This window comes from Alligator sinensis, unplaced genomic scaffold, assembly GCF_000455745.1.
Source record: "Alligator sinensis unplaced genomic scaffold, ASM45574v1 scaffold866_2, whole genome shotgun sequence".
Lineage (NCBI taxonomy): Eukaryota > Metazoa > Chordata > Crocodylia > Alligatoridae > Alligator > Alligator sinensis.
Window position 1 is genome coordinate 2,279,886 of NW_005841900.1, and position 16,063 is coordinate 2,295,948.

At 43.1% G+C, this 16,063-nt stretch overlaps 1 protein-coding gene across 1 annotated transcript in view; it reads left to right on the forward strand.

The window, feature by feature from the left end:
• CMPK2 (cytidine/uridine monophosphate kinase 2) overlaps positions 1-13,583 on the forward strand; it is a 16,511-nt gene extending 2,928 nt beyond the window's left edge. Inside the window, exons 2-6 of the mRNA XM_025197591.1 lie at positions 3-74; positions 4,383-4,497; positions 7,709-7,910; positions 9,124-9,357; positions 12,076-13,583. Coding sequence (XP_025053376.1) covers positions 3-74; positions 4,383-4,497; positions 7,709-7,910; positions 9,124-9,357; positions 12,076-12,196 — 744 coding nt within the window. The 3' untranslated portion in view covers positions 12,197-13,583. The remainder of the gene's footprint in view (positions 1-2; positions 75-4,382; positions 4,498-7,708; positions 7,911-9,123; positions 9,358-12,075) is intronic.
• The last annotated feature ends 2,480 nt before the right edge of the window (positions 13,584-16,063 follow it).

A 16,063-nucleotide genomic window follows, 5' to 3' on the forward strand; every position in this document is an offset into this window, starting at 1 on the left:
AGCCCGCAGCGCCTGGCCTGCGCTTCGCCGCCGCCCTCAGCTCCCGGGGGGCCGCGCGCAGCGTCCTGCACGAGGTGAGTCCTCCCTGCTGCCTCGGGCGCGCCGGGGCTGTGGGGAGGGGGCGTGAGGTCCGGCTGTCGTGTCGGACTCGAGCACAGCTGTTGTATTTCTTTGGTCTAAAAATGGGTGAGCTGAGAAGAAAGAAAATGCCGATAATGCTACAGAAGCATCGCACCGAAGTGTGATTCAGTTGTCCCTTTCAGGTTGTTGCTCCTGAAGTTATTTCTGGGGTCTGCCTACGTTGTCATTGCCTTGTTCATTAATCTTTTAAAGTGGTCAGGTCTGCCCCGCACAGGTACTGTCCGCCCAGTCCCCCACCGTGCCTCCAGATCAGAGCCACTCCATCCCCTGACCCTGCGTTAGGATCACGGCTGCCCTGCCCCAGCTCTGATCCCTCCCCCTCCGCGCGTCTCCCCACCACCGCGCCTTGTGTCTAGACCAGGACCAGGCTGCTCTTCTGTTTCCTTCCCTCACCCCTATGCATCTGAATGAGGTCACCCTGCCCCGCCCCAGACAGAGGGATCAAGGTCGGGCTGGAAACCCCATTTTCAGAGGGTCCAACTAAAAGAAATGTCATGAGGTTCAGTAAGGACAAGTGCAAAGTCCTGCACTTGTTCTGACAGGCTGGGGACCGACTGGCTAAATGCGGCCCGGGGGCTGGATACGGCCCGCCGGGCCACTCTATCCAGCCTGCAGGGCCACTAAAAATTTAGAAAATTAATATTTATCTGCCCTGGGCTGCCTGTCACATGGCCCTCAATGGCTTGCCAAAACTCAGTAAGGGGCCCTCTGCCCAAAATAATTGCCTGCCCACCTGCCCCTGGGCTAAACAGTAGCTCTGCAGAAAGGGACATGGGGGTTACAGTGGCCAAAAAGGTGAATATGAGCCAATAGTGTGCCCTTGTTGGGAAGAAGGCTAATGGCATACTGGGCTACATTAGTAGGAGTGTTGCCAGCAGGTTGAGGGAAGTGCTTATTCCCCTCTATTCAGCACTGCTCAGGCCACATCTGGACTCCTGTTCTCAGTTTTGTGTCCCCCACCACAGAAAGGATGTGGACAAATTGGAGAGAGTCCAGCGGAGGGCAACAAAAATGGTGAGGGGGTTGGGGAACACGACTTATGAAGCGAGGCTGAGGGAAGTAGGCTTATTTAGTCTAAAGAAGAGAAAACTGAGGTGGGATTTAATAACAGCCTTCAACTACCTGAAAGGGGGTTCAGAAGAGGATGGAGCTAAACCAGTGTTTTTCAACCTGTGGTCCACAGACCCTTGGGGGTCTGTAGACTCTATATAAGGGGTTTGTGAAAGATGACTATGATCATGTGAATACCCACACTTACAATTCAAAGGCGTTCACACCTCCAGTCAAATTTTTTTAGAGACTCACAAATGAAAACCAATGAGCTAGACTGTTCTCAGTGGTGACAGGACAAGGAGCAATGGTCTCGAGTTGCAGCAAAGGAAGTTTAGGTTACATATTAGGAAGAAGTTTCTCACTAGAAGGGTAGTAAAGCAAAGGAACAGGTTATGCAGAGAGGTGGTGGAATCTCCATCCTTGTTAGTTTTTAGGATCTGACTAGACAAAGCTTTGGCTGGGATGATGTAGATGGGGTTGGTCCTGACATGAGCAGGGGGTTGAAGTAGATGATCTCCCAAAGTCCCTTCTAACCCTAATTTTCTATATTCTATGAACCCTCCACAGACAGATAGGGCCTATAGGCCAGATCCAGCCCATGGAGGGACCTGGCACAGCTCATCTGGCCCATGGGGCAAAAAGGTTGGGTATCACTGAACTAGACACCATACTAATCTGCTGTAGGGGCCCAGCACTGTATGATTTGGTTTAAGATCAAAGCAAAACCAGGACTTGATAAGAACCTGCGTTAATTTTCAGCTAGATTATATATTCACTTTAAAAGAAAAAACAGAACAAACTAGGCCAGGGGTGTTCAACCACTGGCTTAAGAGCTGTGAGCCACAGCGTCCTCCCCCACTGGGGCTCCCCACAGCTCAGGAGCAGCAGTGGAGGAGCAGCAATTAATACTGGTGCCTTCCCCCTCTGCCAAATACTTGAGCCACGCAGGGTGAAGAGGAGCCCAGAACACCCTCCCTCCCCCACATGGCCAGATCAGGGCTAGCCCACATCCCCTTCGCTTCAAGTGACCAGGTTGGAGCTGGGTTGCACCCTCTGCCCCTATGCAGCTAGATCAGGGTCTAGTCATGCCCTCTCCCCTCATGCAGCTGGTTCAGGGCTGGGGGACTTTCCCCATGTGACTGCATCAGGGCTGGGTACCCCTCCTGCCTGCAAGGTTAGGTTGGGGCCAAACTGAGACTCCTTCCTGTGCACAGCTGGACCAGGGCTGGGCTGCCACCTAGCCCTCCACTTGGCCAGATGGGCCCTGCCCTGCTCACCTTGGGCATAGGATCAGGACTATAGTCTGGATCCAGCCCACAGACTGACTAGGCACTGCCCATCTGGCCCACTGGGGAGAAAAGTCAAGCACCACTGCAGCTGGCAAAAATAGTCAAAAGATACTGTTTCCTGTAGTCATTATAGTTAAATGCACATCTTTTATTCAGATTTGTAAACCAAAATCTACCTTCTTTGATCATCTTGACAGTGCTTCTAATACTTCACTATTGGTTATTTCCACGTCTGAGTTAATATTATAACACCCGAGTTATTTCCACACCTGAATTCTAGCTAGAGCTAGAAATAATCTGCAGGGCTATGAAATGAGAGAGAGAGATAGTAGCAGGAGTGGCTAACAGACAGCAAAATTACAGAAGAAAGGTAGCTTGAGTAGTGGAACATGAAGACTATTAAAAAAGAGGGGGTCATTAATATCTGTGAAGTAAAGAGAGATTATCAGGAATCAGGTAGATTATAATGAACTATGATGTCAACTGGCTCCATCAGTGTTGCTTGAATAGAAATGCTGCTGCCTCTCCCAGGGAGTTGGTTTTAAAATTTGGGTGCAGCTGGAATCAAAGGAGGTGTACCATTGTACCACTGCACTCCCTGATCCATCACTGGCTGACCTGTCACCCTGCTTTGCAGTTGCGGCTTTTCATCTGGGACCACGGTGTCCTTTATCTAGGATGAGACTTCTTTTTCCACCTACCTTACAGCACTGGAAGGACAGGTTGAGCTCCATGGGGCTGGCGGAGCCGGTTGGAGTGCAGCCCTGGCTCTCCCCACCTCCCGCCACTGGGCTGCACTCCAAGTGGCTCTGCCGGCCCCATGGAGCTCAGCCTGGTGGTGGGAGGCAGGGGAGAGCCAGGGCTTTACTCCACCTCTGACCACCAGGCTGAGCTCCGTGGGGCTGGTGGAGCTGCTCAGAGCGCAGCTCTGGCTCTCCCGCCTCCCGCCACCAGGCTGCTTCGGAACTTTCGGAACACTTCGAGTGCTCTCATTTTGTTTCAAAGCTGCTTCGAAGGTTTTTGTTTCATTTCAATTTAGCTGTTTCGAGCTTGAAACATGTCGAAACAAAACACTCGGCAAAATTTCGTGCAGCCCTACCAGATAAGTGGTGCATAACTGGCCTGTGGGCTGGATCAGTCCCATACGCCAAGATTGGGCCTCACATAGCCTTAGTCTGTCCCTCTACACTCAGATTGGGATCTGCACACCAGGCTCAAGCCCTGCGCTGCCCTGTGCACCTAATCTAGCACATAGTATTGTGCTACCTGGCCCACAGGGATACCTGTGTGTCCAGAAATTTGGCAACAAGGGAGAGGCAACTACTTTCCCACTGCCAAACTTTTGGACTTTTTGTGAGCCCTGGGGGCTGGATGACATAGCTTCAAGGTTCAGATCTGGCCCACAGGCCAGGGATTGAGCAACTCTGTTTTCAACTGATTCAAGCCATAGAAACACATCAAAAATGTTACCACTTTGGGTCCATGTGGGGTCCACAAGTCAAAACAAAATTAACTATTGCCTGTGAGAAATAAAAAGTGGCCTGTACACGATTCCTAGTCAAATCCAATAATCTGAAGTGAGTCGTGTCAGGTTCTGCTACATAATTTATAACTAGATACTTTTCCAAAGTGACTTGGGCAGCCCTGGCATTTTGGGAATTTTATTTTCTCCCTTCCTTACTATTTATTTTTCCTTTATAGCTGTAATGTTTAAAGAGAGATGGCATTGAAAAAAATTATTAAAGATAGAGATTGTTCACATATCTATCTGATCATTGTGTCTGTCTGCACTTTGTATAAATCTTTGTATTAAACTCTATCTTTCACATTTTTAATAGAATGTTTTGAAAACTAGCTATGTACCAGGTGCTTTTGAAGTAATGATTGCTGCCTTTACAGTGTACATCGCTAATCCCTGAAGCCAAAGCAGTCCTTGATCTAGTGGATAAATGCCCAAAGCATCCAAAAAAGGGAGATTTTCCTGTTATAGTTATTGAGGGACTAGATGCAACAGGTAAGAACAAAATGTAAATGAATCACAGATGACAATTTTTTAAGATATTGTCTTATGCCACCTTTATGCATACGTAATCACCAATAAATGTAAATTCATGACTAACACTACAGCAGTGGTTGAAAGTTTCAGTTTCATAAAACAAAACTTCTCCACTAACAATTTTCATGGAATATCTTAGTTTTCACTTCAAGCATGCAACTCCTGATACTGTTAGAAGACTACAGGTAATCAGTACAAGAGCTGGAGGCAGGAGCTGAGTTGCAGATGTGAGAATGTGATTGTAGTCTGTATCCAAGAGTGTCAAACATACAGCCAGTGGGCCAGATATAGCCCATGGAGCCTTATAATCTGGCCTGTTAGTCTTGGACTGACCCCATATGTAGCATATGGAGCTGGTCTGGTGTTCAGGTTGGACCCAGGGTGCCGGACCAACCCTGTGCACTGGCTCTTTGGCTGGTCCAGGTCAGGCCATGCTGGAGCCAGTGTACAGAGCTGCCCAGTGGGCCACTGCATGCAGTACATGCCCTGTACTGGCCCCCTGTGCCACAGGGAACATCTGCCATGCTGGATCCAGCCCATGCACTGCAGGCAATGCAAGTCCCGGAGCAGGGCCAGCGTGTGTTGCATGCGACACAGGAGGCTGGCACAGGGAGCATGCAGCACCGCGCCCCCCCTCACCCCCCCAGGCGAGCCCTGCCCACTGGTTCCTGCAAGGCCAGATGCAGCGCATAGACTGGCCCAGAGACCCTGATCCAGCCCACAAGGTCAGAGGAGTTTGACACCTCTGCTGTAGTCTCTTGGGAAAGAGGAAAGAAATACAAGTCACAATTGTCTTGAGCAATCATTAATGGCTATTCATGAATAGCACTGTCAATAGCTGTCACAGATCAGCTGGGCACTGTGAGTGTATCAATTCTATCACAGGCCAACTGGGCGCTGGGAGGGTATCAGCCACTGGGCTGTTCGGTTCAGTTTCGGATTGAGGAGGCAAAGTTGGGAGTGAAGCAAAGGCAAATTTAATATAGCTTACATACACAACAGTTAACAGAAAGATAAATGCGATAAGCAGATAATGCAGTATTAAAGAGCTAATAGTAAATAATAACAACAGATAGATGGATCAGTTCTGTTGCAGGCCAACTGGGCCAGCGAAGTCAGGCATCCCCGATCGACGCTGTTGGAGGCATTACCGGAGAATTTCCCTCGATCAGGATCCGATCCTCACTCACACCGGGAGTCCAGAGTCTGGGCTTTGAACAGCAGATCTGTTGGTCCTGCTGGTCACCTGAAGCACATGCTCTTTTATACCTAGTCTTATGCTAATCTGTTGGATTTAGAGCCACTCACAATCTTGCCCTATAGCTGTTACTCTATGGGATTGAAAGGTGTTAAAAATTATCATAAAAGGTTACTACCCAGACTCGGGTTTATCCAATAAGCAAATTACAGTGCAGCACCATTAGGTTTGAAATTGACATTACTCCGCCTAAGCCGAACCCTTTTAGGTTTCTCTGAATATGCTTTCTTGGGATGTGTTTTCCTGGAATGTGTTGGGTGTGCCAGGCAGTTGGATCCAGTTTTTATTGTCAAGGCTGAACCCTGAGCAAAAACCATTAGGTCAGCTAATCTTGCAGCTACAGCTTTGCCTTTGGGGCCCAGTCAGTTCTACGATGAATACAAACAGTTAGTTTTATCATTTTGGTTAAACTTATGACAGACAAGTTACATTTGCAGGTTACAAGCTTACAAGTTTTATATTAGCTAATATTACTTGTTAGGCAAAATACCAAATGCCTCCAATAAGCACATATTTATTGCTTATTAATCCCTCTGTTTCTGGCCGTCACAAGTAGCTTCTGCATTTTCAGTTATATAAAGGGTCCTAAACACAGCAAAAATAATTGGGTTTTACTCCAGTGAGGTAAACAGAATGATGCCAGAAATTATTTTGGGCAGTGTCTCTAGTGGGTTATGGAATAGAGAAAATCCCACACAATTTACTGATTCGTTTTGATGCACTGGCTGGGGGAGTAGTTAGCTGATTGCACGATTTCACAATGATTACACACTTAATTCATACAACACAATTTTATTTTAAAACTCTTTGCTACGTATATAACACTGCTTAGCTTTAAGAAACACCACAAACATTAAAAACACAATAATTACATATATCAGAAACAATGCTCCGAATGCACTTCCTTCCCAAACAATGCTATAAGAATTAGTGTTACAAAAACAACTACAATTACAACTAAAAGTTAAATTTGAATCAATACTGTTATTTTTCATAATATACTTACAATCCTAGAATTCCGAGAAGCCAAATACCAAAATATGGTTTCATTCCTCAGTAGTACGATTTAATGGGTTGGCCTCAGTAGTACGGTTCAATAGGCTGGCCTCAGCAATACGATTCAATGAGCTGGGCTCACCAGTGATAGGACTACGTCCCCTTCCTTCAGTCCCTTTCGGGCGCTCCGCGGCTTCAGCGTGAACTAAGAGATTCGTGGGCTCGGATCTTACTCAACAGATTCTTTTGAAATTACCTTTGTTGAGCATTTTAAATTACTCTTGGGGAGACTTCCATATCACTGTAAATACCCTTTTCTTACCAATTTGGTTAAAAGGCCTTAGGCTTTGATGTCTCGGAATTCAGGATATTTGCTCTCTTTGTAAAAGACTTCTAAAGATAAAATTTAAATTAAGACTTTAACCGAAGTCAGGACATTTTACACATAGTTCCAAAACAATGAACTAGATAAGGAGATAAATCCTATCTTCTTCCTGAAACTGGCTAATGGGCAACCTTTACAAACATTCAAACTATTTCATTCAATATGACAGGCAGATTATCAAACTGGTAACATTTGTGTTCTATGATGGGTCAGTAAAGATACTGAATCTGAAATGCAGAGAAGGTACCAAATATGCAGAGAGCCTTAGTGGGACAACAAAAAAAAAAGATGCTGGCAAAAGGGAAGATGGTTCTTGGGGCAGAAAATATAATAAGAACCCAGGTAATAAGTTAGAGGGGTGCTTGGATATAGTCAAAACCTTATCACAACATATTCAGGATACATAGGTATTAGATAAATGTATCAAAATGTGTTCTCCAATTTAAAGAGACTTCTTGCATGTGTAAAAAGAAGTAGATTGTGTTGTGCTGCATGACAAAAGAATATTTCCTTTTGTATATCAAATGCAGGCAAAACTACTGTAACCCAGTCTGTTAAGGAGTCATTGAATGCCGTTCTCTTACGATCACCACCAGCTTGCATCAGCGAATGGAGAAAGACCTTTGATGATAAACCCAATCATATCAGGAGAGCATTTTATGCTTTGGGCAATTACCTCGTAGCTTTGGAAATAGCAAAAGCATCCATCGAGTCACCTGTGATTGTAGACAGGTTTGTAAAAAACATTCCTCTTGTGTTAACACAATTATCTCTTCTCTGTATATGACAAGTAGAATTTGTCAATAATCCTACTTAAGATTTCTTCCTTATTTTTAGCATTACTTTGGGAAGGAATCTGGAAAATGCCAACTGGACTTGTTTGGTGGGGAGGGGACACAAGGCCTGGAAGGAGCATGGGAGAGACCACCAGGTGGTAGTGGGGAGTCTGCAGCCTTCCCCTCCGTGCCTAGAGAAATCCTGGAATCTCCTTCACTGGAGGTTTTCAAGAAAAGGCTGAGGAAGGATCTGTGGGATGGTATTGGAACAGCAGCAAATCCTACATCTGTACAGGGGCTTGAACTCAATAGCCCTTGAGGCCCTTTCCAAAGCTGTGATTCAAATTCTAATGTCCATATTGCAATCTTAACGTAGCTGGTTGGGGGAACCCCCAACCATGCTGTGCAGCTCCCAATTTGGAAAAAGTAACCATATCAAGTCTTTCAGTTGGGCAAACGTAGTGATACTGCTTCTGGTTTGAGAGGTAGCTTCCATGGAGCAGCATAGTAAGTTTGCAGTGAGTCCTCCAGAGATGAGAAGTTGGAGTATTCCTCCCATTCTGAACTACCAAGCCCCTAATCTGTCTGTCGGATTAGTTAATGAGCATAATCATTATAGTCTAAATCTCATTACATTGAGGTTTAAGTTAGATGTCAGAAAGAATTTTCTGTCTCTGCTAGTGGTGAAGTACTGGAACATATTATCCAGAGAAGCTGTAAAATCTCCTTCATCACTGAACATTTTTAAATGTAGGATAGAGCAAATATTTGTCTTCCAAGTAATGATGATCCTGCCTTGATGACTGAACTAGATCAGGGGTGGGCAAAATGGCAGATCCGGCTGGCGGCCAGACTCCATTTCCCAGTGAGAGACCTTTGAGGATAAACTCACACTTACTTCTTATCAAAGGAAGTATGGCGTGAGCTAAGATGTCACGTCTGACAAGGGCACAGCTTGAGGTATAGCATATCTTTTTGATCTAAAAATTATTGTTGATCTGAGAATAAAGAAAATGATAATGCTACAGAAGCATCATGGTCCCCCAAAATATGATTATATTGTAACTTTCCTCTCAGGTTATTGTTTTTGAAGTTACTTCTGGGGTCTACCTACCTTATAATTGCTCTGTTAATGAATCTTTTAAAATTGTCATATATGTCCACCACAGGTACTGGCACAGCACAGCTGCCTATTCAATTGCCACTGAAATCAGTGGAAAAAAGCAGAATCTTCCTCCAGAACACCATGAGGTGTACCAGTGGCCTGAGGACCTACTCAAACCTGACCTTGTATTCCTGTTGACTGTTAGCCCTGAGGAGAGGATTCGGAGACTGCAAGGGCGAGGGCTGGAGAAAACAAAGGAAGAAACGGAGCTGGAAGCTAACAGTTTGTTTCGCCAAAAGTATGTCTTAATAATGAATAAGACCATGGATGAAACCTTGGCCCCTTTGAAGTCAATGGCTAAAGTCCCATCACTAGGACCAGGATTTTCATGTGCCTAGACCAGGGCTATTGAGTCGGTGGCCCATGGGGCCTGCAATGTGAAGAGAATCTTGCATTAATGTAATTCTATGCAGCTGTCTAGAAATCTGCCCATCTCTGGGTATCTGAACAGTTTAACACTGTGTGGCTCCATCACAGTGTGTGACTTGTGGGCTCCTGCCATGCTGTCACTCTCCCCAGTGCTCCTGTTGCAGTGTTGGCAGCAGGGCAGGGCAACACAGCCAGTGGTGGCCCTGGTAAACTCAGTGCCCAGGTGAAAGCAGAGGAGGTTTGGACTGCCTGTACAGTAGTGCTGGCATGGGGACTCAGACAGGGAGCTCACGCTGCTTGCATGGCAGTGACGGGGAGTAGGGGTGAGCTCTACCTCACAGTGATGGTGGGGAGGTGCACGGGGAAAGGTCAAAACCGTTGTTCATTACAGAATTTAGCTTCTAAAATACTTTTAAGTATGCCATATGTGGGTAAAATATTGACCTTTTCCATAAAGAGCTATAAAATTACTTCACAATACTTAATGATCAGCTTTTGGGGATTAAACAAGACTCTCTAAATCTAAATGTGACCTTGACAAGGATTTATGAAAGGATTATATTAGTCTCTTTGTTTTGCCAAAGCTGTAAATGGCAAATGGTAAAAATGGTATTTCATGCTTCATTAATTACACACAACCATGAACCAAACACTGCTTCAACAGTGACAAGTATAATGGTAGATGATGCATTCTTTCCTGTAGGAAACAAGATAAAGTTAAACAACTGTTTAACAAGATATACTGGTTAAACAACCTTTATGCGTATCATAAATGAGGAATGATACCAATGATGAGTGTGTCAGTTTGGGTCTAGGTCAGGGGTAGGCAACCTCTGGCACAGGTGCCAAAGCATAGCATGTGAAAACATTTTACTTGGCATGAATGCTTTAGGGCAGTTGTGGGGTGGGGAGGAGGCATGAGGGGCCTGATCCTTGTTGTGGAAGTGCAGCCCTGGCCCCTTCCCCACTGTTCACCTTGAGGTGCATGTGCACCCAGTACCAGCAGTGTCAGTCCAGTGCTCTGCAGACCGCAGTGCAGCTGCTTGCAGCCTCCTCGCTGCCTGCTGCAAGCAGCCTGGGCTGTATAGCGGGCAATGGGGCCCTGTCCAGAGCCCAAGCTGGCTGTGGTAGGTAACTAGGAGGCTGCAAGCAGCTGCACTGGGGTCCATGAAGCCTTGGCCTGACTTGTTGCTGGCAGTGAGTACATGTGCACCTGGGTGTGGATGGTTGGGAAGGTGCCAGGGCTGTGCTGCCACAACAAGGGTTGGGCCCTTTCCATCTGCTCTGCTATCCGTCCCTGGAATGCCAACATCTTACAGGTCAATGTTTCTGGTGTTTTTGCCATTCTGCCCAAAAACATTGCCAAGCCCTGATCTGGGTAAGCCTCCCACCTTGGAAAAGAACTAAATCGCTCAAGAAACCTTGGGAGTTCTCATCGCTATGTGAGAATCCACTGTGATGGAGCCACACAGTGTTAAACTGTTCAGATACCCAGAGATGGGCAGATTCCTAGACATCTGCATAGAATTATGTTACTGCAAGATTCTCTTCACGTTGGCAGCACAGCAGTGCAGAATAATTAACTGTCTCTTAGTTTTGACCTAGGCCATCCCCTCTGCAAACAGCCAGAGCTCCAGTCCAGCAGAGTTCATTCAGTGGTTTTAGGAAAGTCTAGGGTGAAGTAGACATGATGCAGGTAGGGATTCTCTCTCCTTTATCCCCTTATACCTCATCCTCTCTGTACAGAAAACCACTGCTTTTTAGATATGGCCTGTGGTTATTGCCATTCATTAAATAGTAGATAGTTAAATAGTTAAAACCCAGTTTAGGAAGAAACCTCAGAATTTTGCTTTACTGATTGTTTAGGTAGAGGCCTGAATGAGTTTGAAATGATCATTTTTGTAGGAGTAAAGAAAACTCTTCATTGCTTATCACATTTTAAGAGGCTAGTTTTAGAAAAAGCTCTTTATTAGAAAAAGAGATTGCTTGCTACCAAGCAGCAAGGTTTTTAGAGGACTGTTTTCTGGTGCAGCAGCTCCTAGGTAGGACATTGGGTAAGCAGAAGGTTTGCGAAAGTTGCTTAAGAGGAGAAAGTTAATCAGAACACCTACTAGTGATGCTCCCCAGTTCTCCAAATGACAGGAGTCTTTGTAGCACAGAGAAGGAGGTATAGCTCCAAGTTGACATCAGATAAGAGGAGGACAAGCAAATACCAAGATTGTGGGTCTCTTTTACTAGAAACATACAATCCCCCCCCCCCCCCCAAAACAATATGGACGGGAGATCCTTAAAGAGGAAATGTTGTTATCCCATGGAGGGAGAACATTAATTTGACTCTTGGAATTAGTTTAATAAAAAGCTTGCATATTGCAGTTCCATCATTGTGAATAGCAGCTAATGTTTTGCTGTTGTGCTTTGCTGGTTAATTGCAATAGATTTCAATCTTGACTTCGTGCTGGGATTTTTCTGTGACTTTTCTCGTTTCAATATATTTTTCTGAATCACATGACTAATTGTTACACCTTATCATTTCACTGCACTTTAAGTTACAGATTGTATTTTTGTTGTTTGTTTGTTTTTAAAACAGAGTTGAAGAGTCATATAAAAGGATGGAAAACCCGGAATGCCAAGAAGTTGATGCCAGCCCATCCAGAGAAGAGGTTCTTAAGACCATTTTACAATTAATTAAAAAACACTGTAGTTCATAATAGCTGCTATTATGTAGTACTACTTACAGTGTGTTATATCTTCTGCTTTCCCTCTCAGGAAATGCACTGAACTCTAACCACTTTCCCACCCAAATAAGCTGCTTCAGAATTTTCAGAAGTGTCTCCTTCTTCCTCTACCATATCTACATAATGTTTTGGTGCTACCTATTCCACTACTGCCCAATGAACTTGGTATACAGGGCAGAGCACAACTTGCAATTCTCAGACATCTGCCATCCTATCACAGTTACATACTAACTGTAGGAGGGAGTGCTTGGGAAGTGTTAATATTTCAGACAACATTTTCTCATTGCTACAGAGAACCTGAATCCGCAGTCCTTACATACAAGATTCAGTGGGAATTTTTCAAGGAAAGTAGAATCGGGAAAAGGTTCTCAAATACTGTCCAGCAGTAAAGCAGTTAAATATAGGACATGGAAACCTTGGGTGCCTATACACATACTGGGGGTGGGGTGTTTTAATTAGAGTGGTTCCCAAAGAGCCATTCTAATTAAATTGCCGTAGTATCATGTGTATTAAGCCCCCATGCATTTAAAAATGGCCATGGGATGCTTTAACTAAAGCTCATTAAACAAGCTTCAGTTAAATCTCCCCAGCGGCCATTTTTAAACCTGTGGGGGCTTACACACACAATGCTGTAGGGATGCTAGAGCATTCTAATTAGAATGCAGTGGAGCATGTGTATAGGCACCCCATGATTCGAGTACTGGAAACTAAAACTTGTATCCTGATAGTGTGATGATGGTGATGTAAAAGCATGTAGCCAATAAGGTGTGATTTTAAAAATACTGAATACCAGCGATTCCAGCTCAATTCAAAGGACATTTAAGGCCCTTAAATGCAAACGTGAAAACAGAAATTAAAGATGTGAATTACAAATCAAACAGTTTCAAAGAAAAGCAGAGGGAGGGAGAGCACTCTCCATGCTGGCACATTAAAAACCTGGAGCTGAGAGGATAAACATTTTGTAAATAATAAATTGATTATTTTTCTACAGATATTTTTTTCAATCCTAATTTTAATCTGCTAATATGCCTATAAATGTGATTTGCTGTTCTTTAAAGTGAGTTCGTATTAAGTAAAAAGATGTGGAAAATCCCATTCAACACAAATTCTTCCAGCGTTTATTCTTTCAGCACTTTATCTTTGTTGAGGTTTCTGTTCATATACGTAATACAGAGGCAACAGCCACCATGGCCTATGCCCTCAACAGACTTGTGCAGAAATTTAACTTGACATACTTAAATATCCTTATCAGTTTCATTGTGTTTACTCAGAAAGTGTAAAACTAAGTATGTATGTAAATCTTTGCCAAATCAGAGCCTAACTAGAATTCAAAATGGAAATTTACATTAAATTCTATTTTATTTCAAATGTCATTCATATTTTATTCTTTTACTAACTAAGAACAGCTGCTGTATGAATTTATCCTATCACTAAAAACTCCAATATTTGTATTACCTTCATTCACAATCATTTGTATATGCAAGGAAGAAAACAGTGACGGAGGAAAAAATCTAGTCATGTTATTTAGTTTGTTTAAAATAACATAACCTAATTTAAAATAACATAAGCCATTATGATATACTTGATTTACAGAACTGTTTGTATTAAGGGGTCCAATACGGATATATTGAATAGTACAATACAAATACAGTGGTCCATGCTTCTAAGGAGACATAAAGAGCATTCAGATAATCAGTTTTGGATAATAGTATTTCAGAAGTAAAGAAGATAACCAGACTTAATAGGTTTCATATAATTTGTCCTCAGAAATTCAGTTTTACTTTTTCAAGACATAGTGACCACTCTGATTGTGGAATGCCTTCTTTTAGACAGTTTTAAGATATATGCACAAGCTGTAACATTTATGAACAATTCATTTTTCACAAAGCTAACATACTTCCAGTATTTTTGTTTCATTAGAATTAAAACTAGACGTTTGCATGTGGTCAGTACACTGAAAATGGTGACCATGATGACAATGATAATGCATTTCTATAACCTTTTTCTTACTCAAAACCTATTACAAGTATGAATTATATTTTACAAATACCCCTATCACATGGATGAGAAATCCAAGAAAATGGCCAAGGAAATTGCAGTTATGTCTAGCACAGAAGCAACAGGAACAGCTTAAAATAGGAAGTGAAGAGAATGAATCCCAATTGCAGGGACAAGATAGGATGAGGGCACATTTATCTGAGCTGGAATTGGCCAGGGCACAGAACTAACTGCCTTTTATGATAGAAAAAATGCCATGAAAACTGTAATGATCAAAGACCAGGATTTTGCTTTCATCATTTACTATATGCTTTTTCAGTGATAGCTTGCATATCTCTGCAGTACCACGTTGTGCCATGTAAACATACCCTGAGGGCTGGACCCTGCAAGGTACTGTGTCCCTAAAGCCATAAAACATTTAAACGTTAACGGATTCTCCTGGTTTTCCACCTGCCTTACCTGCATCTTTTTAACCTGGTTGACACCAGTTTTCTTGGATTAGCATACATTTATGGCCAATGAAACACTTAAAGAGTTGTTTAAAGCAAAAATTTACTCAAGATTTTCCAGTCCCAAGGGAAACAGCACTATAGGAGGGTTTCCTTTTAACTTAGGTAGACTCTTGGAAAGATTCCTATTCTTAGGCTAAGGGCACTATGGGACATTCAGCCTCAATGTACTTAGAAAGACAGATCAGGGGATGTGTTTCTTCAGCCTTGTTTGTGCCAGATTGGAAGGGGAGAAGCCAACCCAACTTGGAAAGTCACTGGTCTTTGGTTTGTGAGCTACTAGTCCATATTTCCAACAAATTACCTCTGCACAAATAGAGCCCCAAAGATCAAAAGGAGCCTAATATTCCAAAAGACGGAACAGGGGAGACATCATAGCAGGTTCCTCAAAAGACATCACAGGTAAGGAGAGGGGAAGGAAACAGGCATTGGATGCAATGGGCATCAGAAGACAGCTGGTTCCACTGTAATTTTCTATTCTCTTTTGTGAAATTCTAACTCATTTTGTGAAACCCCCAAACCCCAAAATAACTTGAGAGAAAAAATTGAGTCCTCAGAGTTTCCCTATGCTTGACTCCAGCTATAGTCTTTAAAATGAATCTTAAAAGATCTTACTAGATTGGGTGAAATGGTGCATGGTGAGAGAGGACAGCTTAGTAGCTCTGGATTTCATTACTACTTTTCCACTCAACCTGTATCTTGCATAGCCAACTATTAAACAACACCCACTTCCCAGAAATTGCTTCTGATCTGTTGCTGCATAAATTGGAATAGTATTTTTGTCTTTAATTTAAATACATGACAAACTAAACTTTAATAGAATTTTTTGTTCTTTTTTAAGTGAATAATTGCCATTCCTATATTAAAATTCATTACCTTCTTAGTCCCATTTCCTCAATTTTTTTATTTTGAATATTTGAAGACATACAAAGGACTGAATTGTAGCTGTAGGGGGTTGCATCTGCTTTGATCTTTTAAATGGAAAATAATGATGTCAATAAAATTAAATCAGCTCCTTTGTAAAGACAAAGATCATCATCCTCTGGCTTAGTTTAACTAAACAGATGTAGCCTTTATTTAAATACGCACTCATTCTAATATAAAACAAAAGCTAGAACACCCAGTCATTAGTGTAAAAATTCATTCTTTATTACCAGCTGGTCAATCATGATCTTTATTTCGCCATGTGGACCTTGCAGGCTATATGTAATAAAAGGAGAAAGTAAGATAGGAACATTTTCTTGTGTGGGAGACTTTGGTACTTATGGAAATAGCCAGATGGGCAGAATGTCAATATTTTAACCTCAGGACAGATACAGACTGAGGATCAGCA